This window comes from Antennarius striatus, chromosome 21 (assembly GCF_040054535.1).
Source record: "Antennarius striatus isolate MH-2024 chromosome 21, ASM4005453v1, whole genome shotgun sequence".
In the NCBI taxonomy this organism is placed as follows: Eukaryota; Metazoa; Chordata; class Actinopteri; order Lophiiformes; family Antennariidae; genus Antennarius; species Antennarius striatus.
In genome coordinates this window covers 4,521,647-4,549,060 of record NC_090796.1, presented here as the reverse complement: position 1 = coordinate 4,549,060, position 27,414 = coordinate 4,521,647, and the positions used below count along the sequence as shown (strand labels likewise).

The window sequence follows — 27,414 nt, the reverse complement described above, 5'->3', positions numbered from 1 at the left end:
GATGACCACCTCACTTTTGCAAACTTCCTGTTATAATGCACTAATTCTTATATTGTATTTCCCTTTGTTTCTTGGTGTTTAATGTTTTTGAGTGTTTCGTATTTTTGAAATTTCATCTGATGAAAATTTGTAAAATGTTCTAAATGTTCTAAATGTTCTAAATGTTCTACATGTTAAATGTGATTGAAGTTTGTTTGGAAAAGATGTTTTGAGGCACTTAAATGCTTTCATCTAATGTAAAACTGCAAAATGTTTGAATGAGATTAAAGTGTTTTTGCAAAAATCAAAAAAAAATCTTTCTTTCTTTCTTTCTTTCTTTCTTTCTTTCTTTCTTTCTTTCTTTCTTTCTTTCTTTCTTTCTTTTCCTTCTTTCAGCTCTCTCTCTGGAGTGAAGAAAACTGAGGCCCATAGGAATGTGCTGATGGCTGACTGTTTCATCTTGGTCTCACATTACCGCCCAGACTGAACCTCAATGACCCCCCCCCCCACAGACACACACACACATACTCACACACACTCACACACACTCACACAAACACACACGCACACAAACACACACACGCAGACACACACACGCACACACACTGGTATTTGTCATTTTGTCTATATTTGGATTGCCTAGTTTCCAGGGTAACTGGTGCTCCATAGGACCATATTCATTACTTCTGATCCTCTATACACTACTGCACAGAGGACCCTGTGATGCTTGGCTCTGCAGATTCATTTTTACTGTAATCTAATAAAGGCAAGTTAATATCAAGGTGCTTATAAAAACACCACTTGCATATGAAACAATGAAAATTTTCCAATTACTGTATGGTGCTTTATATTTCATGACCAGGTATTGTCTTTGTTATATTCTATGTGAAAGGCACTTTCCCAAGAGTAAAGAAGAACAAAATTACGGAAATAAAGTTATTGTCGGTTAATTTTATCAAAGTACAATATTTCATACAGTACTTCTTTGGGGTTTTTCTTACCCACAACAGACAGCTCTTTTCAGCAAAAAGAAATGTGCACAGGTTGCTATGTAAAATTATTGACTAGCCAGTGAACATGGTGGAGCATTTAGCCAGTACATTTCAGCCAAATATTTCACTCAGAAATTGCCAAGAACACGGCTGAAAAGAGAGAAGATGTTGGTCATGTGTTCATTAAGTGAACAGAAAAGCCAATGACTTTTGACTGCTGCTTCTGTGTCAGCAGGTATTTAATAGTTTACAAGTCAATTATACCACTAGATGTCTTATGTTACTGTATGACATGACAGTGACATGCGGTGAGGTTCATGGCTGATGAGGCACTGATTGAATCATAATTAGATTTACAAACATATGAACCTACAGTGTAGCTTATTTGTTAATAACTGTGGACTATCTGACTGTGAGACAAACCCTGTCTTTGATTATATTGATAACTTAAGTCAGTACATTTTTTGAATTTCATTGTTGTTTTTCCATTTCCAGTAACATCTCTGGTAACATTCTCTAGCATAAGCCCCTATTCTGGACATTAACTGTCCAATTACAATTTCATAACTGTAACTAAGAGATCTTTGTACTGTTGTAGTTTTATACACGCGGACGTGTATGAAGTTGCTGTCACAGCAGTACTCCACAAAATGTTAGCAAGCCAAGAAGCTTGTTTTGTTGCCTCACAGTGACCTAGGACACATTACTGTACTATTCTGTAATATAATACTGTTTCATAATTTTTCATAATGCTATTGCCAGACAAACACCGGTAACACCTCCTTCACAGAGGTGAAAATCCATTGCAATTAAAAGTTAAAGTTCAGTGCAAAAGTAATTCATTGATTAAATAAAGATCAGTCTAAATTTGAAAGAACTAAGCGTTTTAGCAGATCAAATTCTGTTCCAGAAGCATGAAGAAAAGAAGATAAATGGCTCTCCTCCATAGTTCATTGTGGACAGAAAACAGACCTAATCCAAATGACCATGGTGGTCTGAAATGGAGAAGCAAATCAGGAATGTATTCCTTGAATTCAGCACTTGCAACCTTCATATCATGTATCAAATGTAGAGATGTGCAGGTGAGTTTAGTTTACTGTGAAATCTGTGACTCATACTTTCCAGCCTTACAAAGAACCATGGTTCTTTGTAGAACCATGGTTCTTTGTACCATTTTTATCATTAAAACTGTAGAAAAAGAACAAGAAAAGAGGAATACAGTAAATAAAAAAAGCACACATCACTGTTTTTATTAAGCTTCTCTGTGGGCATAGACAAACCAGTGACCAGAAGTTAGATGAAAATGGAGCAGCTGCAGTGGCAGCTCAGCTTTGCAGAGCATTGAAAGGAATTACAGTTCTGTGATGCAAACGTGGCACCATGAGCTGCCCTCAACACCCCCCAACACACGCACACACACACACACACACACACACACACACACACACACACACAGAGTTTCCCCTCCCTCCGTTTCCCTGCCAAAGCCAACAGGACCACTCGGGCCCCAGGGGCAACTTGTGTGGCACAGAGCCCCCATCTCCTCCTACACTTTTCCAGCCTTTCCTCCTTCTTCCATATATTTCTCATTCCTTCAATAATGTCCCTCATGTCAAAACCTCTGACATCCACGTATCACCAGGACAATTATTTGAAGAACTGCTCTTGCACTATCTGTCATGTTGCCTCAATCGAGCATTATTGTACTTTTAAAACTTTTATTACTGTGCCTCCCCCCTGACCAGGAAGCAGAAAGAACAGTGTAGGAGTCTTGTAGGAGACTCCTACACACGTATGAAAACATATATGGAGCGAGTTCACACGGATCGGGAGAGAGAAGAGTGAAGTGGGATGAAGATTGAATTAAAAAGGGATTTTAGAAGCAACACAGCTATTGAGATAAAGCTGAATGCATTTCAACCAAGAAAAATGTTGTCCCAGTGTTGAGTTAAGATGTTTTATGAGTGTGTTTCAGTCTCTGCGAAGGTTTGATCATAGTCTGTACAATATCTCATGTAAAAATGTTCCTCACAGGTTTTACATATGGTACATGAGACCTACTAATGTGCAATAATCATCATAATTAGGGGCCTGTATGGAAATGATTGGAATGGACTTAACCAAATTGTTAATGTTATGCTAATATTGTTTCACCGCTAAATGTATTTCAAATCTGTTTGATCTGTGTTAAACGTTCTTATTTTAATGTGGTCAGACTTTCAACAAAGCCAGGCAGTCACATAATGTTTTGGTCAAAAATCTACAAGATTTATAGCACAGTCGTCAAATTAAAGTGGAGGCAGATCTAGATTCTCATCCAACATCACAGAATTTTCAAGTGTTCAGTATTCAGGTGCTATAAAGGGATTTGTAGGCAGACACTGAAGACATTACCAGAGAGAGGGGCAGTGAGGTAACCGGATACAGGTCTCAATTTTACATGATGAGCAACATGAGGACACCCACAGTCTGCAGAATGTGCTTCACTTAGTTGATACTCATCTCACAAACATGTCCATATGCGAACTGTCTTTCCCAAATGTTTGAGGTATTTTGTAGACCTAGTAAACCCTTCATCATACATATTTATCTCACATTGAAACTAAATGGAAGAAAATTGAGTGTTGTGAAATTTTTATCTTGCATTTAACTGCAATGATCCAGCACTGAACAGTCTAGAGTTCATTTGATTGTTTCAGCAATGTTTAAACAGCTGTATTTTGGTGGCACTCAACTCTTGCATAGCAGAGAAGAAATGTATTTAGGTGCTGCTGACACAAGGTTTATGGAACCAAATGATTTTCAGCTTGTTTCATTATGCCATTTTTTATGGGGCTGTCATCATAAGAGGAGAGATGGAATCTAGATAGAGTTCATTCTAGGTTTAAGTAACGCAATTTCCAAATAAAATTTGGTCTAAAACACTGACAGAATTTATATCAAGTGTAGGTGTGATATGTCTCAAGTTCTTGGACAGAAACAGTGACTTCTTGGAGTCGAGTCATCACTTTGGGGTCTCATGGAAAGGCTTGATGGTTCCCGCCTGGTTAAGCTATCTAGTCACTAGCAGTAACCTTTATACATACTGTACTACCATGTATAATGGTGCTCAGCTGTGCCCCTAAACCTGAACATTACTTTGATTTGTCTGTATCCTGCTAGAAAATATATGAAAAAGATGTAGGTTGAGAATTAAAAAAAAAAAACAACATACAAACTTTTTTTTAAAATGGTCAAACACACAATTTTAGCATATTATCACATTTCAGGCAAGTCAGTTACAAGTTGAAGTGACCCAAATCCTCAGTCCCAAGACAATAAAATAAAAAATAAAACAACTTTCAAAAAAAAAACCCCAAACTATCACATTGAATTACTTAGAAACACAATTTGAATCAAACTTCATGAGCATGGCTTTTTCCTCAGCAGTGTAGATGCCATCACCAACCACAGAACAAAAATATACAGCTGTGCAATTTGATAGGACTACATCTAGTGGCATAAATGACAATTTTTCCACTATCCTACCATGTCATGCGGTTTGGATGGTGAATTATGTAGGCCAGCAGTTATTATGCTGAGAGTGTTGGTGAGTCTGTTTGTGTGTTTCCATCAAAACTTTAGCAGACCCTTTTCTGATTTATGTTAAGTAGAAAACAACCATAATCATTGCCACTCTCTCTCTATCTCTCTTTGTCTTACCCTGCCCTTATTTTCCTTTTATTTCTTTTCCACCCAACCGGTCAAAGCGGATGGCCACCCAAAAGAGTCTGGGTCCTGCCCAGAGTTTCTTCCTCAACGAGGGAGTTTTTTTCCCAGCCAGTCGCTTATGCTTGCTCTGGAGGGTTCAGTTGTGTCTGTTAAAGTGCTTTGAAATGTCTGTTGCCACGATTAAGCACTATATAAATAAAACTTGATTGATTGATTGATTAATTGATTGATTGATTGATTGATTGATTGATTGATTGATTGATTGATTGATTGATTGAAATGTCAATGATTTTATCACAAAAGTAAAACAGAATGTTTACAAAACTCTCCAGAGGACATTATTTTTAATGTATCAGGATCCTGTCGAGCTACACAATGACAGTAACATTATGACAAAGACGAAGTGAAAAGAAAGATGGCATTTACTTATTCTTTTATGAGAAAGTTTTGGAGAAAAGCATTTCTGTTTAACAGCCAAACTACACTTTTCCAGTCAGAGCAACATTTGTCTGACCTCCCTGCAACTACTCCCTCACTTTATACCTCCTGCTGTGGGAAAATCTGGTAAAGCTCATATCAGCATTTAATACCCTGTAGAAATCAGGAGATTTCCCCTAAACTGCAGTCTGGTACAGTTAAAGCCCCGAGACAGTCTGCTGATTAGAGTGTTGCTTCCTGATTGGCTGTGAGGAAGGGATTGGGGATGAGGGAATGGTCCCATTGGCTGTCAAGGATTTAAGCAGTTTCACCTGCATGTGGCACACTTGGCCAGCTTAGCAAGGGGTTAGTGTCCAATGCAAGTCTCAGACATGGAGCTGGTGTCTTGGCTCAGGCAGATAAAGAGGCTGTCTGGTCAGTGTGTTGATCCTGGACACACAGCTCAGGTAATTGTGTGTCTGGTTCCATGCTAATAAACATTTCCTCTCATGTGCAGCTTCATATTATGTGATAGTTTAATGTAAAGATTTATTATAAGTTACAGCAGTTGAGAAAAACAGGTTTTGTGTATCCTGATTCCTGTTGTTTTAGAGAGTAGCTGCAATGACCCTGGATCTCCAGCAGAGGCAGGAAACACCTGTTGCATCATGTCCAGTGATCAGTGACCTGATCCCTCCTTTCTGTGTAATATAAAGTCTGACACAGAAAGGAGGGATCAGAAACGAGTAAAGATGTGTGTATGTACAGCTTTACTCCAACATTCCATTTTTCAGTTGTGAATCTGTCAGTATGAGAGTTTATCCTTACGACTTTGTTGAATGAATGTGTTAAAATATCCAGAGACATTTTAATGCAGTATGTGCTGTTAATAAATGAATTAGCTGGGCTAGCAGCATTAGCTAATCCTTTGCTAATGTTAGTCACACTGTTGTTTATGTGGCGCTTCTTATTCATGGGAAAACTGGATGTAATACTGTTTTGTTTTTTTTATATATTATTGTGCTAATGGGTCTGCATTACTTAGCATGTTTACAGTTTGTGTTGCAATAAAAGCTACATGTTGTAATATGTTATGAAGTGAGCAAAATGACAGAAGACTGAGTAACATGTTAGGATGATGAATTTGGGTTTCTTTCATTGTGATTATCTAGCATTATTGATAGGATCTGAGGAAAGCATGTGTCAATTCCTTTCTCATTACACAAACCATAACACAGGTTCCACATTCTAAATTCTGAAATTAATTTTAGGATCAACTCATCCAACTTTGTGTGGTATTGAGTATTTTCAGATTTGCTGCTATTTTTGGTTGAATATAATGTAATTTTCCTGACATCTGCACATCTATGTTTAATAAACAGCATTTAAATCAAGAACAGGTCCAATGTGATTATCATTTCAGTAATACCTCCTTTATGCTTTACTCTAAAATCAAACTCCTCCATCAGTCATGCCCACATTAAACTAGCACAATAGTTTTAGTTACCAAATAGTTTAGTACACAAGGCAAATTAAGTCATACCACTGAAAATTAGTTGGCATAAAAATACACATTATAGCTATTTCAAAAATGTATAGATATTTATGTATTACTTATTTATTTGAAATACTACAGGAAAAGTATCACACATTATTGTTTTATACATACTTTTTAACATCCACAAAATGATAATATGTTGGGTCATGTTAACCCCACATCACTGAAAGTGTGAAACATCCTCTCTCACACACACACACACACACACACAAACACACACACACACACACACACACACACACACACACACACACACACACACACACACACACACACACACACACACACACACACACAGCTAAGCCCTGTAAACCTGCTTCCTCTTACCACTGGCTTGTGACGTTGTGTGTCAGGCCATCGGGTGATTAGGTTCACAGTTGTAGTTTACAGTAAAAGGTATTAAATGACTCACATAGCATTAGTTTAAGCGTTAGGTAAGTGGCTTAGTCCCCCATCCTTTTAATTAGAGGATTTTACGTCCTTGTCTAATTTTGTCAGTCCTGTGTTATTCTGGACAGAAGTCTGCATAACAATCTCCTGCATCTATCTGACAGAGAGCACACGCTAGTCTCAAAAACATTTTGATGACTCATGAATGACCTCCAGATCCTGTAAATAACCATCACAGTCTGCTACGCACATCAACAGGGATATCAGGAGGACACTGATCCATTAAGAGCACCGATGGATAAATGACAACAGATTTATCAGAACATTTTCTTCTTAACTGTTGACTGCTGTCCTTTAGAGACTTCTGTCCCACCAAGCAGTTGCCTCAGCTTTCTTTTTACTTTTTCATCATCATTCAGCACAATTAAATTAAATCTGGAATTTACACCACAATCAAAAACTTGCAAATAAAGACAAATCAAGTGATAGACCTCACAAGTTATGGGTAACAATCAGTTTCACCATGGCAGTTGGTGTTGCAGCAATGAATTATAATGCTAATTAGAATTATATCATTTGGAGTGTATTTGACAGATTTGATGTAAATTTTAAATGTAGAGGTTTTTCTGCACGGAGACAAGCACCGAAAAAAAATGTTTGACAGAGGCATGTTTCAAAAAACATTCAGAGTAAAATGAATATCTGATTATGGGTCAAGTTGTGTCCAAGCCCTCCTGCAGCCCTGCTAGGACAGAGTCATCTTGGGCCTGTCAGCTGGCAAAACAGTGCAGAATAAGGCTGACTGGGCGAATGACCACAAACAGCGTTAAATTCCACCTTCAATAAGGTCTTTTTTCAGGAACAGTGCACCACAACTCTCAAGAGAACCTGTGTTTACTGAATTTGCAGTGACTAAGAGAAAGAAAAGACTGTTTTACAGCTCTGTATCCGTATATTGGAATCAGTTCCTAGAAAACATGAAACATGACAGTAAGGATAGGAAGAGTTGGTTTAAAAGCCATGGCTGAAAATGAGAATAACTTCAGTTATCTATTTATTATGACAAAATGCTGAGCAGTTGATCTAATTTCTGCTCCAAACTGTAAACTGATGTGCTGAAGTGTTTAAATATCGACATCATTTAAACCACCAATTTTGATTCTGCGTTCACACCTGTATCAAATAGGCATTTAGAGAAATGTTACGGCAATTTCCTCAACAAATATCCTAAAAACTATTTAATTTCTTCCGTCTCTTGAATTGTCTGAGGTTGCACTCAAGGAACATAGAACTTGCAGACCGTGTGTGTTGTGCCTCAAGCAGTCCCTTTCTATGTACTGTATTCAGTTCTACAGGTTTTCAGTGAGCCTCAGTTCCCTCAGACACCGCCATAAGACCAGAGTGACATCTGGTGGTAAGGATGAACATCTTGTGCAAGGAAGAATACAAATGAATCAGGTTTGTACTTATTTTACTTCTACAGTATATTTACTCTATATCATCTTTCTAGTCACGTTTTACCATGTTTTATGTAGAGTACTTACATTTTAAACAACCTTTTATCTGTAAATTGCGTGAAAGCTCCTTTACAACTTGTTAACACATTAGTGAGGGAATGTACTGTATTTTATCAATATTAGAGGTTGGTGTTGAAATTTAAATGGTATTTTTCCAGACTAGCAGTTGATGCAGAAGTTTGAAGTCTGTCTCCCAGTGACCACTGGCTCATTGTTTGGAGATACCAGCCTCAGTAGCCCCTTGGTGCTGTCTCCCTCCTCAGCTCCCAAATCTCTACTCTGCTTTACACCTTTCGCTACTGTGAACACCTTTTGCTAATGTGAACACAGAAATATTCATTGGGGTCTCCTCTGCTCACTGTAATGCCAATAAAACTGAGTAGGAACACAACTTATGTATATCTAGGGAGTCATGTTATTATGTTCTCCACATTTACAATGCAAAGAGAAAGAGAGCAAATCCTTCTAAATTTTCTTAAATTTATGCATAATTCATACCATATAAATGGTCCCAAATGTCAGTAAAAATATAGACATTCACTAACTGTTTCCCAGCACCTAATATTTGTGAGTTTAGTCTACACTAAATGAGCTCCATGTCAGGATGGGCAGTTTCCCTCTCCCTTCTCCCTCCTGTTTTCCTCATCTTCCCTGTGTGAATTGGTTTGTATCTTGGGCATGTGGCTGTCTGCTCCTTTATTCACTACTGAGATAGTTAATTATTTCATTGTGAGCAGCTTCATAAAAATAACTATGCCTCCTGCTTTTCTTAACTGTCAGAAGATTCTGACGTTGCTTCACTCTTGACTGATTCTGTGGTTATCTAAGGTTACTCGTGGGGCAGAAATCCGCATGAATGTGTCCTCATGCTCTACTCATAAACAGTACACTATCAGACTGCAGTCCTGCTGGCCCTAATAAAGTCAAGGCCACCCACACAGAGTACAACAAAACATGTGTCTGTACACATTTCTATGCTTTTTTAAAATTTTAATTTAATATACTGGTTTGATCCCCGAAGGGAAATTAAGAACACACACTCTAGCTACTGATTACAAACGCATGCATACATATATATTTGTGAGTACAGGCCCCTGTATCACACACATACACAAAGGGGCCTGTAGGCATGCAGGGGAGGTAGAGTGGCAGGCAGCTCCTTCTTGGTGCGCCTCAAATGAGCAATTTGTAAAGGGGACGGCACCTTGCTCAAGGGTGCCTCAGCAGTGCTCCGGAGATGAGCTGACACCTCCCACTGTCAGCTCACCTCCGGGTATTTTTGGGGGGGTGGGAGCGGGAATCGAACCGCCGATCTTAAATCATAGGACGACCCACTCTACCGCCCGCTTTACCACTGAGCCACTGCCGCCCCAAGAACATTTAGAACATTCTTGCACCAGATGCTAATGCTAAATGTGTGATGAACACAGACAGTTGTTCGTTTCAGCCGAATTCTCTTAAAATCCTGATTTTTTTTTTAAACTCCAGCCTTCCACTTCAAACCGCAGCTGTGAGCTGATGTCAGGTGAGATGTACTCTCCTGTGGGCAGGAGAGTCCCTTGGCGGAGTTCAGGCAGCAGACAATGAAGAGACTGAATGCATTGGACCCTGCATCTGCTTTCCTCCTGAACATGCTGGAGGCAAGCCTGCAGCCTCCTTTTGTGGTGGTCCAGATCGGACAGTCTGTTCTACAAGCAGATGTTCTCCTTTAGCAGCAGAGGGTTGTCCAACATCTCCTCCCTGTTCCTGAGAACATTCGTTGAAAAATGTTGCACTGTAGCTGCACAGCAAGGCGGTCAGGGTTAGGGGTTAGGGTTAGACTCTGCGGAGTTTGCATGTCCTCCCCGTGTTCTCGCCGTGTCTGTGTGGGTTCTCTCCGGGTTCTCCGGCTTCGTCCTACCTCCAAAAACATGCGCTTCAGGTTAATTGGCTGTTCCAAATTGCCCGTAGTGTGTGAGTGTGAGCTATCTGTCTCCGTGTGGCTTAGTGGCACACTGGCGTCGTGCCCAGATTTTCCCCCACCTCACGCCCTAAGCCAGCTGGGATAGGCTCCAGCTCCCCGTGAGCCGCGACAGCGGTGATTGAAAATGGATGGATGGGAAATCTACTTGTCTCTTCATTCATTCATTTTCTCAAGCCACTTCATCCGCTTGCATAGAGCAGGACTCAAACCCAGAACCGCCTTGCTGTGTGGCGACAGTGCTACCTACTGCGCCACTGTGCCGCCTACTTGTCCCTATAGCATAATTAATTATGCTATTACATACATAATAGCATGATTACTTATGTATTTTAAAATAGAACAACTAACAAGTACATAACGAATTTTACTTGAATTCTCAGTAACTGAGTTCAATTTAACACTTCATAAAAGTGCGACAGGGAATATTGTAGTGAGAAGGTTCTGCACAGTAATTACAAAACATCAATTCCCATAAGGCCTTGTCTGAGAATGAACGACAGTGACGTCAGAGGTAGGCGACCGAGCGCCAGGATGCCACGAAGATGTTAATGCGACCGTGTCTGGCTATAGCAGTTAAAGGAAACATTTAAATGAATGAGCAACTATTATCAGCCCATTTAGTTGTAGTGAAAAGTATTAACGAAAGACTTCCAGCTTCGTTATTGGACACACGCGCTGTTAGCACCATTAGCCGTTAGCTTGCATTTAAAGCAGCACACGTGAGCAGCATCGGTTTTGTTTATGTTTAGTTATTATCGCTAACATCTCGCCCCGATCAGTGAGTAAATCATTTTTTTCCCCTTTCAGCCGGTCGTTATCTCACAAATCAAAAGAAAGATCTTTTATCTTGTGTGATGATGTGAGTTCATGAATTCAGCTTCATAAAAAATAGGTTATATTTTAAATGTTATCAAGACAGTCTCAGATTGGTTATTTTAGATCATGTTTATGAGATTATATAAAAAATAGTTTGTAGTAAGAAATCATATGGATATAGAAGCAATGATCTAGCCTTGCCTGTTGAGCCAATGTTTCAATTTTACTATATAAATTATAGTATTTGAGTACTATTTTTGTTGTAAATTAGAAACTCATCAGCTGTTTGTAACATATCACTTTACAGTTCTCATCAAAGGAGCTACATTGGCCGTTTACCTTGCTCATTACTCTTGATGGTTGTCCCCTGAGCAGGATACAGGATGCCCAACCATTGTGAGGCCTATGGATGTGGCAAAACTGATGATGATGGTGTGACGCTGTTTAGATTCCCCAAAGACCACGAGGAGTTTCGTAAATGGGAGAAGCAGGTGCAACGCACCCGCCCTCAGTGGATGGGCGCTCCCAACTCTTTCCTCTGCCATGAGCATTTTGGTAAGGAATACTTTGAGCCCAGACCGCTCTCAGACCCTCTGAAGCTGAGGCCAGGAGCTGTGCCAACAGTGTTTGTCCGTCCACACTGTTCGTCTTGTGATCGAGTGGCTTACAGTAAGTGTCTGCCTGCCATCCAACGGCGGAGTGCTACAGGTGAACCAAGAGACCGTAAAGTAAGTGCTGTTAGTTAGCTGTGATTGTTTACATTCAGGCGTTTTACTTACCATTCTGTTTTCTTTCTTTTAACAATGAAATGTGGTGAATTCAGGATGATGATACCGATGGCGATGATAATAAAAAACTTCTCAAAGGAGTGGTGAACCCAGGAGAAAAAAAGAAAGGAAAGCAGCCAGGTCAGGTGCAAATAATACATAATTTTTAAAATTGTGAGGTAATTGAACATCTCAACTACATACAATTGATAAAAAACACATCTGTGTAAGCTACAGGGAACCTCTATATATTGTACAGGGCTCGAAATTGCGCCCATTTTGTTCGCATATGCGCCCAAATTTTTATCGGTGCGACTTAAATACAGTATATTTGGGAGCACCGATGCGACTAGGGAAAAAAATCTGGTGCGCTTTTTTGTGAGACCGCGCTCCTGGGGTCCTGCCAGGAAACAATGAGAGCGCAACTGCAGCTGCTCTCCTGGGCGAGGGAGAGAGGCGCGCGTAACGGAGATGGACGGAGCGGTCTCTATCGCTCCGTCACTGCCTTGCTTTTGGGTAGGTGCTCCTCAAGTCTTTGCTGGTGCTACAAACTTCTAAATTTGGGAGCACCGGTGCTACAAAGAAAAAAAGTTAATTTTTGAGCCCTGTTGTAGTTACATGATGTTTTTTAAGTAAAGCGTGTTTGTCTTGACAGTGGTTTGTGAGATGTGTGGCACCACCGGTGACATGAACAACTTTTTTTCAAAGACCAAGCGCTTTTGCAGTACATCCTGTTCGCGTTCGTATTCATCAAACTCCAAGAAAACTTCCGTGCTGGCACGTCTGCAGGTGAGAGATAATAACATTCATGGACCAGGATTTCATAAATACCTAGTGTAGAGGCAAGGATTTACTTTCTGTGTTTTCACTTGGGGTAGTGGGTGTGGCATGTATGTGTGGGTGTGTTTATGCATGAGACTGGCTGATTGATTGCTTTATGAATATCACCTGTGCTTGGCTGTCATTCTGTTTGGTGCCATGAAATACTTGGAAGAGAAATATGGCAATAATCAAATAATATTCACAGATGGATCAAAAGACCTATATACTGGCTGAACTGGGGCAGTATATATCCGTACTGGAAAAATTAGAATAAAGCAGAGGTGTTCAGATCACATATGTATGCAGTAGAATTAGTAGCGATAATAATAGCATTACAGTGGATAAAAACGCATGGGAAGGAAAAGTCAGTCATAGCATCAGACAGCTGGGCAGCTCTTTGAAGCATACAAACCATGAATTCATGTAGACAAGATCTAATATTTGAGGCTCACAATAACCTGTATGAAGTCTGAGAGAGAGGGCTGGGGGGGGTGAGTTTTGTGTGGGTTCCTGCCCATGTGGGAATAGAGGGAAATGAGGAGGCAGACATGCTAGCAAAGCAATCATTAAGGCAACAAGACATAGACCTGCAAATCAGTTTAAGCAAAGCAGAAGGGAAGGCACTCATAAAAAAATACAGTCAGAAACAGTGGCAAGAATACTGGGAGTTGCCAGAAACAGATAGGCATTTATTTTCAAAACAGAGACAGGTGGGGGAGGGAAGAAGGATTGGAAGGAACCGGAAGGAGGAAACAACATTAACATGGTTAAGGATTGGGCATACAGGGTGTTGCTGCCGTCCATGGTGGAAGACTTCTGTATACCAAAGTAGGACTGCAGTGAGAAGCCTGTGCTGGTGTCAGAGCCTGAGTCAGTGGGGGACTTCTGTACAACAGATCGAGTTCCAAAAAAGTTCCATTTCTCCCCTCCTCCCTCATTTCCTCCCATACCTGTGCTGGAGTTGGGATTGTTGAGCTCTGGTACGGCAAGAAAAGGTGAAGGACTCAGCGGGTACCAGGCCCTGCGACCTGCGGTGATAACTGGGGTTTAACACAGGGGGTGACACTGGGAGTGACGGAGGGGGTAACGGATGGGGTTCCACTTGGGGTGGATTGTGCTGATGTTGTAAGCCTGTCCTCCTTGAAGTCCCCACTTGGCATCCTCAGCTTCTTTTTATAATTGGGTTCCTTTGACTGTCCAATCCGATGGAGACACTATTTTTGTCCATAATCGATGGTTATAACAAGGGAATGTTATTTCTCGAAAACAGTCGACGCAACAAGCCCGTATGTACACACACACGCGGAAGAAGAAGAAAAAGAAGAAGATTCTGTTTGGCACAGAGAGAGTGTGAAGTGTGGTGCCAATATTTCTGTTGACCGCAAAGAGTAAACTATTATCATCTAAGTCTAGTCCAGTCATCTTCAATTTTACTGTTCTTCACCAAATGCAAATTAAACGTACACAACTGCAATGGTGCCTCGTGTTTTCTCCTTGGACTCGGCATGTCAGACAGCCCCGCTCTTTCTCCTCTCAGTGACTAAATTTGGGCTTTGATAGTCACAATACCTAGTGTTGTACAATATTTTATCTGACTTGTTTACATTATGATGAGTTTTATGGGAATTAATGTTCCTTTTGTATCCAGAAACAGTGACAAACACCCTATCTAGACATATAGAGGGCATTCTCTGTTGTATCCCAATCTGCACCAAACATCAATTGTCCTTCCTTTTTTATTGACAACATCTTCACTGATAGAACATGTAGAGTCATCATTTGGATACCAGTCTGTGAAACCTTACTGGTCTTCATCCAGCTGTTGTTTAATTTCTCAACTGTTGTCCTTACTCTTGAGACACAGACCAAATGTTCCTCTCTTTTCTTTTTTCACATACTATTAATTGTTAACCTGTTAACCACAAACCCCAATGACATGTTATTCTCATTCGGACAGCAGTGCTTACTCATTCTGTGTAAATATGGACATCAGAGCAACCCGCACTAAATTTTTCAGACCTTTTTTTTATTAATAAACAGTAAATATACATTCATGACACAAATCATTTGCATTTTATCTGTTTTATCATCCTCTTTTTAGTGGTAGAAGAAAAAAATTGAGACTTGTGCAGTTTGCATGTAGTTTAAAATGAAGTCATGAAATTGATACAAAAAATTAACATCATGACATGACTTTACTGAAGGTTTCTCGTCTCTGTTCAGGGAAGGCCCCCTTCCAAAAAAGCCACAGTGCTGAACAAGGTGACCAAAACCCCTCCAATCCTACCAGGACCGAATGGTGAGGGTACTAGATTCACATAATCAACTTTGCAAGCAAACACCCCACAGAAATTTTGGTCAGTTGCATGAGTCTTCTGTTTTCTCTGTTACGTAGTTTCGACTGGAGGGTTTGAGTGGGGGGCCTACTTGGAGAAGGAAACCTCTTTGGCAGCAGCAGTATCCTGCTTCAGACATGTGAGTCCTACGATCCAGGTGTAATTACAAACTGTCTTCACTCATCCATGAATAGTCTGAGATTTGAGTCCAATGAAAAGATCATTCCACAATGAATAAATATCGCTCAGACACTTTGTGTGCTTTTTCACTCAACACACAAAGCGCCTTTAAGAGATAAGTCTCAAAACAGCATTTTCATCAGCATGAAAATCTCACATGTTAGATTTGTCAAACAATAACCAAATGTGTGATTAGACAATAATTCAAAAAAACATTCAAATAAAAAAAATGAACTGCAGGTCAGTGCATGTTGAAAAAAAACATCACCTGAAGAAATGACTGACCTCCAACTTGCAGGTTCCCCTGTGCAGCCAGTGGGATGATGTCACTGTAGGGATGAAGGTAGAGGTCCTGAACACAAACGCAGTCTTGCCCAGTAAAGTCTACTGGATCGCTACTGTCATCCAGGTTGCAGGTGTGTACATAGAGAGAGAGTCTAAAATTTGATTTTAGGGCTAAAACATGTAGAAGTATTATGTACAAGGTATTAAGAAGAACCAATGCAGTCAGAGACTGTAACATCCCGTGACACCCCTGAATTCAAAATTTTATCCTGACCTACTTGCATAGGTCAAGATCAAAGCTAGTGCTCTCACCTACTTTCATAGATCAAAGAATTAGCTTTGATCTATGGTCTTACTCACACTGGCCTTTTCCCTTGTTTTTCTATCTTATCTTAGCAACAGTATTGTATTAGAAGATTTTGAAAAAAAGGAGCATTTACTGTGTTATCCGAAGACACTGCTTCATATTTGTGTCTTACAACACAATAGCTGATCTTAATTAAAAGATTTGCCAGTACCTTGGTCTGATATTTAACAAAATATTCCAAACAATAATAGCTTAAGCCTTTCCTTCCTCATATCCCTTGTCTTCAGGCTACAAAGCCCTTTTGAGATACGAGGGCTTTGAGCACGACTGCAGCCATGACTTCTGGTGTAACCTTGTTTCTGGAGAGCTGAACCCAATTGGATGGTGTGCCATGACAAGCAAACTGCTGGTGCCACCGCAGGGTAAGGATGCAGAGCAAATCAGGCTTAAGAAGAAAACTTGATAATTTAATTAATGTAGCAGCACTGCTTGATTCAAGTATCTCTTTATTACCTCGATCAGATGAATGTTTTAACATGTGTTCTAATCTGTCAAGTTGTGTGTCCACAGATGTGAAGCAGAGCATCACAGATTGGAAAGAGTATCTTATGGTAAAACTGGTTGGAGCCAACACTTTACCTGTTGACTTTTACCTGAAGGTAAAACCTGGACACATTAATTTGGGTCATAAATTGTAACCCATTTGTTTTGGACATGTGAGTATAATGAATTTGGTATCTCTGAATTAATCAGCTTCTTGTTCCTTTGCCATATTCCCCCCTTTGTCTTACTCTAGCTTGCAGAAAGCATAAAGATCCCTTTCAAAGTAGGCATGTATGTGGAGGTTGTCGACCCCAAACATGTGAGTCAGACCCGGTTGGCCACCATAAACTTGATTATTGGTGGCCGTCTGCAGCTGGTGTACACAGACCAAACAGATGCCCCAGAAAACGTGGTCGCTGACTTCTGGTGCCACATGTGGAGTCCTCTCCTGCACCCTGTAGGGTGGTCCAACAGAGTGGGTCACGCCATGAAAGTCCCTGGTAGGTCTGTTGTTTTTTATTCAGAGTGCAGTTTCCCCAGATGACTTTGTGTTAGGACTGTCCATGGTCCCATCCATCTTCAGGGCTATTATACAGCATAATGCTGCAGTGTTCTAACAAGCTTTTTTTTTTTATTCAGGAAACTGTAAATGCTGTTTGTACTTTGTCACCTCCTGCAGCTGGTTGATAACAAAATCACTGAAAGGATCAAATAAATATAGATTTTTTACACTTGTCTTGAACTAATGCTATCAGTTGGAGATAATTGTATATTGCAATGAAAATAAGTTGGGTTTTTTTAATTTTAGTAAACAATTCGGAAATTGCTGCTTTGAAGAGTCAGTCTGACAATTTCCACTTATTTAAAAAGGTAAGAAACTTGTCATATCAGAAAAAAAGTGGCTCTGTGTCAGCACGACTCTCAACGATGGTTTGATCTACAGCCCAGGTTTGTCTACATGGAGGGAGGTTTCTTTGAGGAAGGAATGAAGCTAGAGGCCATCGACCCTTTAAATCTGGGAAATATCAGCGTGGCCACTGTACACAAAGTAAGAAACTACTTCCTCTTGGTACGGTGTTTTTTTATTTGACAGAAAAGATCCTTGTGTTGCACTAGTTATTATTTATAATAACTCTTTTGGGTCTATGACTTTGTCTCATTCCTCCTAGGTGCTGTTAGATGGCTACCTGATGGTGGGTATCGATGGCACTGTATCAAACAATGTGTCTGACTCGTTCTGCTACCATTCTTCATCTCACGCCATCCTTCCTGTTGGCTTCTGTAAAAAGAATTCCATTCCTCTCACAGTACCTCCAGGTAAATAATAAATCAAATTTTGACTTTTTGCTGCTGCTTCCACACTTTGTCACTCTTTCTGCCTCTACTTATTTGCTTTATTATTCTTTCCTTGGCCGCTGTTGTTATTTTCTGCAGTTTAAAACAATTCTCAATCATTAAACTAAATGAAAATGCATGTGGATTTCTGTTTTTTGGAAGGTTATGACACTCAGACCTTTTCTTGGGACAAATACCTGGAGGAGACTAGAGCTCTAGCAGCACCAACTCAATTGTTCAACACTGTAAGACAAGGTCTACAAATCTAGTGATCATATGATTTTGTTCTCTCGGTTTGGCACCATATAATCACTCATAAATTCCTTAACTAAGAAGTGCAAAATAAAAGCATTCTGTTTTTCCAGGACTACGTCGGTCATGGATTCTCCCCCAACATGAAACTGGAGGCGGTGGACTTGATGGAGCCTCGTCTGGTGTGTGTGGCCACTGTGAAGCAATGCGTGGGCCGCCTGCTGCTCATCCACTTTGACGGCTGGGATGATGAGTTTGACCAGTGGATTGACCACCAGTCCCCAGACATCTACCCCGTGGGCTGGTGCCAGCTCAGTGGCTACCAGCTCCAGCCTCCTCCGGGACTCGGTAAATGGTCAATTTAATAGCAAATGAGAGATTTTTATTCTTATCAGGATTTTACATCAAGTCTGTTAGATTTGATTGAACTGTAATTTGAATTGTTTGATTCAAGACCTCAGGAAAACTGTCACAGATGAGCAATGAATGACTCTAAAAGTGTCTGTTTCGTTTTTCCAGTTGAATTTAATGAAACCCAGCCAGTACAGTACAAGAAAACGAAGCCTTTTTGGTTTGGTAAAAAGAGTAAGTTTTATTCAAAAATTTATTTTTGTGTTTTTGCCCCAGACGCCTGGCATCTGAATTTTCTTCTGACCTTTTTGTTTTGCATAGAAAAGAAGAGCACAAAAAAGAGACTTTCTCAGGATAATATTAAGGATGACTCTGGTCATCAGTCTAATGTCAAAGTCAGTCCTGCAGGGTTGGAACACCTCAGCTGTTCTCCAAACGTGCCTCTCATCCAGCCCAAAACCGAGCCAGAGGAGCAGCAGAGTAAGTGGACAAACTGTCTCATAAAACATGATCTGTACTTTTTCTCAATTTTGTGTGACAGTTTTGTTTAATTGATGATTTTGTCTCTCTAGTCATAGCAGTGAAAGTGAAAGTGGAAGAAATTGAAATGGAGACCCCCATCAATCCCCCAAATAACAGCCAACAAGAATGCATGATTGAAGTCAAACAGGAAGGAGAAGAGCAAAGTAAGTCAGGAGAAGATCAGGAATCGAAGCAGAACAGCATGAAGGACGCTGCACAGGAAAAGAAAGGGAAGAGTGAAAATAAAGAAGGAAGTAGTGAAGACTTAGGATCTTGGGAAGAGGACTTTGCTAGTGAACGCAACAGGGAGCAGAGTGAAACCAAAAAAAGGAGTGGTGATGAGGTGAGTCACAAGCTGGACCAAGAGGAGTGGAGCCAGGGAGAAGGAAGCACCATGGATGAGATTTCAGAGAGCCGTGCAGAGCAAGAAACAACATCAGAAGGTGTATTCTGAGCCGTCACAACAAGAAATAAGAGTGTAAAGACTACTCTGGGTTGTTCTGATTGAGGTTCAGATGTCATGTCAGTCTGAAACCATTACAAACTTTTCTGAATGTTGTCTCAGATTTATTTTTTTCACAGAGAAGATTTTAAATTCAGACTTTGCTACATTCTGTTTTTGTGTAGTGGTTAAATACAACTATCATAAACGTTGTTTGAGCAATAACTTATTTGGCCATCATTCAGATGGCTGCTCAGGAGCTGGATGAGCAGTGATTGTGATGTGAATGACAGGAGTGCTCAATGTATGTTTCCTGCTTAAAAAAACTCTGGCCTTTTCAATAGTAATAGTGATTAGACAGTAAAGAGGAAATACTGCGTGCACTGAGTGACCAGCTGTGGTTCCCAAAGTTACAATTTCTGAGTTGGATCATGGTTTAACCCTGGAGTCCAATAATTTCCTTTTCTTCAGGTAGCTGTCACAAAATGTCTCTAAATGGCAGGAGGTTCAGGCTTTCCTGAGTCTTTTGGTGGCTTTCTTTACTGTTGCCAATTTTTTGGGGGGGCTTTTTTGTGTTTTAAGTGTAGCTTTGTTCATTTTTATTTTCCGAATTCTGTTGAGGTGCATCGGTTTGGGTTTGCTTGCTTTGGGCGCTTTGGCAGACTTTGGTGTAGCAGTGGGGGCATAGGGGAGGCTCTCACCCCCGGGACAGGCTCTGAAGACGTGGACATCCTTTACTTTACGGCCTTTCAGCTCAGGCGGGTTGGCACAGGTGGCTCGAACCTTCAGGTTGACTTTCTCAATCCATCTAGACGAAGAGAAAATACCACATTATGATATGTAATGCAACTAGACACGGAGCATACCTTCTCCAGTAAGTAATGACACAAGCCGTAGCTAACAGTGTCCTCAAGTTTTCCATAATTACACAGGGCCAAAATTTAAACATAATTTTGGCCCTGCTTTGGAGAGATAAAAACCGTGCTGTAGTTGTCTTACAAGCGTAGAGGCAGTAGGGGGCAGTCACACATCAGAGGGTTGTCAGCCAGGTTGATCACCTCCAAAGAAGAGAGGGGGTGGAGGTCAGGCACCTCCTCCAGCCGGTTACCCTCCAGGAAAAGACTCCTCAACCCAGGACCCAAACCTGCCAGGGAGTCCTGTGACATCTAGAATAGAAGATTTGATATCAAAATTTTGTTTTATTTCCAGATTTTCTGTTATTTTGTTAAGTTTTTTTGTAAATGGACAAGTTTAATAAAAAATAAATTAAAAAAACAGGTGGATGATGTGCAGAGAAAGGTCTAGCCAGCTGTTGCTATGACTAATGCTAACCACCTGATGCCCTCTCACCTTCTCCAGTCCCATGTTGTTCAAATAAAGCTCCTTCAGCATCTTCTCCAGTGGTTGGAAAGCCCTTGGCCCCACCCAGCGAATTGAATTCCAAGACAACCTTAGATCTCTAAGGTTTCCTGCTTTGCTCAGGGCTTCAGTGGGCACCTCCTTCAGCTTGTTGCCCCCCAGGTGGAGCGTATCAAGGTCTCTGGCCTGGTCCAGAGCCCTGGGGGACATGTGGTCTATGACATTCCCAGTGAGGTAGAGAGCTCTAAGGCCCTCAGCTTCGGTCAAGGTGTCTGGCTCCAGCTTGGTGATGCCGTTGTTCTCTAGGTGAAGTGCCAGCAGGCTGGGCACCAGTTTGAAGGCTCCTTTGGGGAAGCCGGTGAATCGGTTCTTCTCCAGGTGAAGGTAAGTCAGCTGCGGGAGACCTGCAGATTGCAGTTATGGAGATTCAGGTAAGAGTAAAGCTTAAGAAATTTATAGTTATATATATTGTTAAGACCTTTAAAGGCATCAGGACTGAGGGAAGCGAGGTCATTCTCTGACAGGTACAGGTAGATCAGTCCCTTCATTCCATTGAAAGCCCCGCTCTCCACTTCCACAATCTTGCAGCGCTGCAGATGTAGGGACACCACCTGGGGAACACCTGGGAAGCTGTTGCTACGGATGTAATGGAAGTGGTTGCCACGCATGTCAAGGAGGCGTGTGTTTGAAGAGAACCCACGTGGAATTTTGGTGTGACCACGGTTCTCGCACGAGGAGTGGTGTGTCTCAGCCTGAGGGCCGGGGAGTCAGAGAAATTAGTAAGAAACAGGATGTCTCTTCTTTCACATGCAGATCTCCTGAAGAAAAATTATGTTTCTTTCTTAGTAGTACATGTATCAACATTTCAGGCAACAGTGACCCCTGAGACAGTTTGCATACAGCATTTCTAATAATTAAAAAATAATTATTAATTGTGTCAGTTGAAGGACTAAAATGGGAGTATTATTCTACAGCAGCATGCTTTGGGTAAGAGGTAAAAGCATTATTGATAATCAGCCAAAAGAAGAACAATACTTGTGCTAAGGGTCATTACAATAGTGCATATGGTACATTTGACAATAAAGATAACTATGACTAATAGTAAATCATGATTTTGGGCTTTATCACCAGGTCACCTCGCAGACACAGTTGACAGGACACTTGACTTTGTTCTCAGGCTGTTCAGTTGTGGGTGGTATAATCCTGGTTGCCTCCTCAAACTCTGCCTTCAACATGGCTTCCTGGCTCTGACAGCGCAGCTGAGGAGGGTAAACAACCTCCAGGTTCTCTCCTGCCAAATGGGCTGGTCCTCCACATGTTCCCATCAGCTTCACCTTCTTCTGGATCGTCCACTCTCTGGAGAAACAAGTCCTGAAGGGTTTTTTTTTTCTGCTGATGAAGTTAAAGCAATGTAGTCTCGGTATCACGTCTGCTATACCTGAGAGGTCTCAGGTAACAGTTGCAGTAAATGGGGTTCCCGGCCAGGTTGACCCGTGCCAGGTTGGGTGTCCCCTCATGGAACGGTTGGATGATGCGCAGCTGGTTATGACTGATGTCCAGGTGGATGAGACTTGGGGATTTTGATACAGCAGTGCTGACCACCTCCTGTAGTGACATGTGGTCTAGGAAGATGTGGGTTAATTTGGCCATGGACACCATTTCTTCTCCAAGGTAAGTCATTGGGTTGTAGCTCAGATCAAGACGGGTCACTTCTGGCAGTCTGGAGGCCGGGAGGGAGCAAAGTGTTAATCAGCAGGGACATTGTAGGTTTATTGCTTCAAAACTAGTTAAAAAAATCAGTCAGTTCTAATCTAGGCAGCCATGTTGCCTTCAGAATAGCAACTATTAGACTAATGAATGCTTATCAGCTATGCAAGCATGAGAGTTCTTTAAATAATAAATTTAATAATAAACCCAACAATTGTGTGTCCAAGAACAAGTTTTCCTGGTCAAGGAGTCAAACTGAAGGAATATGGTAGGACTTTATGATGATGTAACAGATAAACGAAATGGTTTGGAGGAGGTCTGCACTGAACACATGAACATGTTTCAAACGGACTGGGATGGGGGCAAGAAGCAAAAAGGATGAGGAATGTTATGTGATGCTTAAACAACACCTGATTGGATGAGTCTATGGGTAAAAAGTTTCATTAGTAAGTGATGATGGCATCATGAATGAGTATGACAGAAGCTCAACTCTTCAAAAGCAGGATGGGCAGAAGTTCAACACTTTGTCAAATACTTTACAGCACGGCTGTAAAATTTTGCTGCTAAATACAGGTGTGCAACTGACTGTACTTTGTTTGTAATTTGAATCTGCAACTTATTTTTTTACAATTAGAGTTGTGGAAATTGTTTCCTATGCCAAATAGCTTACCTGGTCATGGTCTCTGTGGGGAAGAACTGGAGCTCATTGTGGTCCAGACTGAGACGGGTGAGCGTGAACAGACCAGCGAAGGCCTCGATGTCCAGGTAGTTCAGGGAGTTGTGACTAAGACGGAGCCATTTGATGTTCTGCAATCCCTGTAAGGTGGAGAGGCATCCTATTTAATGAATGTTCCATCAACAGGAGACATGTTCATCTTTGTCTACTGTTGTTGCGACTGTTCAGCTTGTCTTTGAGGAACACCGGATGTACTTGTGCGAGTACCTGGAAGGCCATGTTGGGAATGTAAACCAGCTGGTTGTGTGTAAGGGAGAGCAGATTGAGGAAACCAAGCTGAGAGAAAGCTCCAGGCTGAATCTCTTCCACACGGTTGCGGTCGATCAGGAGCTGCTTGAGCGAGGAAAGTCCATCCAACGACTCCTACACACAAAGGAGCACACAAAAGTTTTGATTTACTCCAAGAAAACAAAGAGGTTTAATTGTGATGATGAAGTACTGATGTGTTACAACCTGGAACAGGATCTCAATGTTGTTGTAGGCCAGGTTGAGGAAGACTAGGCGGCCAAGACCACGAAAGGCCCCCTCCTTTATGCGATGGATGTTACAGCGCTGCAGCGACAGGTGGGTCAGGTAGGGGGTGTGTCTGAATGCGCCTGTGGGAAGTTCCTGGATGTTGTTGCCTCGTAGATCTAATTTGACCGTTATCTGAAAGGAAAGGGCACTGTATATTAAACAGAACCAGACAGAACATCAATGTAATGTGTGTGTGTGTGTGTTAATAAGAAACCTCATCAACGATAGGAGGAACTTGTGTCAAGTTCTTGTTGACGCAGGTCACAGTGAGCTGGATCTGATCACAGATGCACTGCTGTGGACATTTAGCTGTGTGTGCAGGAAAGATGCAGAGGAGCAGCAGAGCCCAGAAGGTGATGGCATAGAGCTGGGAGAACATCTGACAGTGACAGGCATAACACTTCACTCACAACACTGAATGGGATTTGTGGATAACACAGGCTTTTCACTGAAAACTTGTATCTGGGGTACAAGAACGTGGCCTGTCAAAAACTCTTCACATCCACAGGATGTATAACATTTAGACAGATGCTGTGCCTGAGCAGTAAAGCTTTGGGATATTAGCGGGCTGTTACACAAGACAGAATAAAAATATGAGACCAAACTTTATGGTTTTTCTGTATGAATATAATTCTGACTGGCAGAACTGCATCAACTCTACTGCTTGTAAAGAAAAATCTGGCAACATGGCCAAAATGTTATATTTTACTCATGACATCTTTGGGATGTTTCTATTCTGTCTAAACTCATTCATATAATTAGAGTGGTTAATTTTAGTGTTTAAGACACTGCAACAAAACATGTGGAAACTTAAATATTAAAGTCTTTTCCTCTTGGTCATTGATGGTCTAATTTTAATTCAGCCTGTTGGTATGGTTCACAGTAAAGTTATACACACTTAACTGCAGTTTCTTCTCTTTTATGTAATACTACTTAGTATATCTACGCAATTAAGTACTTTAATCCACAATACTTACACTTAATAACTGTAGATAATTTTGATATATTAATATTTCACATAAAACTTTATACAAAATATGAAGAGGATGTCTAGCTCAGAAGCATGAGGATCTACACATCCCACACAGAGCTCTCTGCTGCAGGTGGGCTATGGCGGCATGAATTCTGTACGCTTAACACGGTGGTGCTGTGTCACACCGATGAGAGACAGCTCCATCATATGTGCACTGGGGGATTAATGTGATTTCGTGCTGCCTTGTTCATAGTCTTCTCTGGAATGTTTTAGAACCGCATTAACATGCAGATCAACACTTGATCCGGAGGAATGGACCTGCATTGTAGGCACAGTAAAATTGTGCCTTAAGTTTTCTGTCAAAACTGCGACTGAAACCCTTCAAGAGTCGGACGTAAAACAGAGATTAGGTTGCATTTCATGAATTATTAATGTTCTATTTTAAAATAACGTTGATGTTGCATGGACGTCATTCTACGTTTTGAACCCTGAGACCCCCTGAATCGAGAGGCACCAAGAAACTGGAGACGGAGGAATTTCCTCCGGCCTGACTCCTCCAGGGACAAGCGCTCCAGACCGCAAAGGAGGTCCCGAGCCAACCTCGCACAAAGAAGTAGTGTCTTTTACCGGTGTAATCCAAAAACACATTTACCCCTGATAGGCAGAAAAAAAAACATATCACACGGCTGGAGACTGGGAAAACTACTGCATTACTATGTTTTCAACAATACCTACTGTATGCGCTGCCCTGTGGGTAAAGGAAGGTGTTCACATTTTTGAATTACAAAAACGTCTAATGTGTTTTCATTTCAACAGGATAAAATTAAACCAAAATTTACTCAGCAATTTGTTTGTTGAATTCTAGCAGTTAAAGATAACAGAAAACAAATTTGACGCGTAAAATAAAATAAATTAATCTAAATAACGCACATCCACACTCAAGATATTCAGATGTTATCGTTTCAGTTTCTAAGTTCAAAGGTGAAGAAGTCATTAGGTAAATGTAGGTGTTTGGATCCCAACATCTGACACTTTACAGTCAAATATAAGGAATTTGTTTTTTGCGCACTCACCTTGGTTGCGCCTTGTTCCGTCCAGCTGCTGGTCGGTTAGCTGCTGCTTCTCTCACGGGCTTTGCGCTCTGCTGCTCTTCCCCAGGCTGTCCCCCATCCAAAACAAACTGAGCTGATGCCTCCATTCACTCCTGACAACCCCCTAACACCACACACTGGTACACTCAGACTGGTCAAGGAATCAGGGGCTTTAAGATGCATACAAAAAATGCTTTATTTCACATCACCATACATGTTGAATCTTCACCGTCGCTGGAAAATTCATCTCAGTTTCCTCATATTCCGTTTCCATTTAGTAATAATGTAAACTCTGAATGTAAAATATGCTGTTTGCAATTTTCTTCTAACAATTCCACAGTTTGTTATATCAGTTGTCTTCTGACTTAACATCAGATAAACATACAATTTCCTGACACACAAATGCAGTGTATATGGTCTAATGTTAATCAGAGGTGTATTACTTATGCTAATTCCCTTACATGCTCCACATCACCAGCACATTAACACCTACATGACGTAACAAACACACAGCTGCTGAGCATAAGCAACATACAACAACTCATATGTAGTGACCCCAGAAAGAAGCGTCAGGTAAAGGTCGCCATGATCCCCTGAGCCTTGCAGTGCTTAGACAGACACACACACATCTGATGTGTGTTGTGAGTGTGTAGCATTTGTTGCCCCATCGTCCTGAAAGTAATGGGATCGTAATGTAAGTGCTTTTATTTCTCTCGAGCAAAAAACAACAACAACAACAACACTTCATGATAATATTGGGTAATAATAAAATCTGGCTTTTATTTTGAGACCAATATATTTTGATTCAAAGATTCCAGTATTTCTTGTTCAGTGTAAATTCATTAACCTGAATTTGAGTGGCTGTTTTTCATCATCACACACTGAGATGAACTGCTTTGATCTGCTGATCCAGAAGTTTAGAGCCGGGCCAGAATCAGATGTTTTTTTCTTATTTAGCAGAAAATTGGAGGCCACATAGCGTCTATGTGGCCTCCAATTTTCTGCTATATGTTCCATGTCTGATTGATTTCAGTCATCATAGCACATCAAACTAAAGGTGAAGTGAAATGTGTCTTCTTTTTTTTCTGTATCTCTATTTTCTGAAAAAAGTTATATATGTCACAAGTAGAAAAATAAAATTCAAAATATTCAGGACAGTTTGCTGTACCTACATAAAATATATAAATCCGGAGTGTAGAAAACGTTAAGTTCCTTTTTCAAATGTGAATCCTTGTTGGATTGTTGGTTCAGAGACTGATGTCAGTACATTTCGCTGTCTGGAGAATGAAAATTGATTCTCTGTGAGGCCACGGATGTTGTACCACCTGTTCGACTTCTTCAAAAATACACAGCATTGTCTACGCCATCATAATTTGCTTCTGGGCTCTTTTCCACTTACAATTGCCTCGAAGTGGCAAACGTAAGTGAAAAGTGATTGGTGAAAGAGAGTTGAAGTCACTATTGTTCAAGCACAGGGATGTCCATAAGTACACATGCCACCAGGACTCCCTAGCCCAGAGAGCAATGATCGACTTGTGTGTGACCAT

General features: G+C 40.9%; 2 protein-coding genes across 2 annotated transcripts; one reads left to right on the top strand and one right to left on the bottom strand.

Moving 5' to 3' along the window:
* Positions 1 to 11,049: 11,049 nt before the first annotated feature.
* Positions 11,050 to 19,597, top strand: l3mbtl2 (L3MBTL histone methyl-lysine binding protein 2). Its single transcript, XM_068305547.1, has 18 exons — positions 11,050 to 11,305; positions 11,651 to 12,071; positions 12,167 to 12,251; positions 12,766 to 12,899; positions 15,156 to 15,231; positions 15,328 to 15,407; positions 15,747 to 15,864; positions 16,328 to 16,462; positions 16,611 to 16,699; positions 16,837 to 17,083; positions 17,392 to 17,453; positions 17,527 to 17,631; positions 17,753 to 17,900; positions 18,081 to 18,163; positions 18,284 to 18,518; positions 18,690 to 18,755; positions 18,843 to 19,001; positions 19,094 to 19,597. The coding sequence occupies exons 2-18, from the start codon at positions 11,727 to 11,729 to the stop codon at positions 19,495 to 19,497; spliced, it is 2,571 nt and encodes an 856-aa protein (XP_068161648.1). The 5' UTR covers positions 11,050 to 11,305; positions 11,651 to 11,726; the 3' UTR covers positions 19,498 to 19,597.
* A 146-nt stretch (positions 19,598 to 19,743) lies between these two features.
* chadlb (chondroadherin-like b) lies at positions 19,744 to 25,942 on the bottom strand. Its single transcript, XM_068305548.1, has 11 exons — positions 25,850 to 25,942; positions 24,018 to 24,182; positions 23,741 to 23,935; positions 23,495 to 23,650; positions 23,222 to 23,367; positions 22,283 to 22,564; positions 21,981 to 22,200; positions 21,323 to 21,596; positions 20,836 to 21,248; positions 20,485 to 20,651; positions 19,744 to 20,293 (listed from the first exon to the last, which is right to left on the bottom strand). The coding sequence occupies exons 2-11, from the start codon at positions 24,180 to 24,182 to the stop codon at positions 19,993 to 19,995; spliced, it is 2,319 nt and encodes a 772-aa protein (XP_068161649.1). The 5' UTR covers positions 25,850 to 25,942; the 3' UTR covers positions 19,744 to 19,992.
* Positions 25,943 to 27,414: the final 1,472 nt, after the last annotated feature.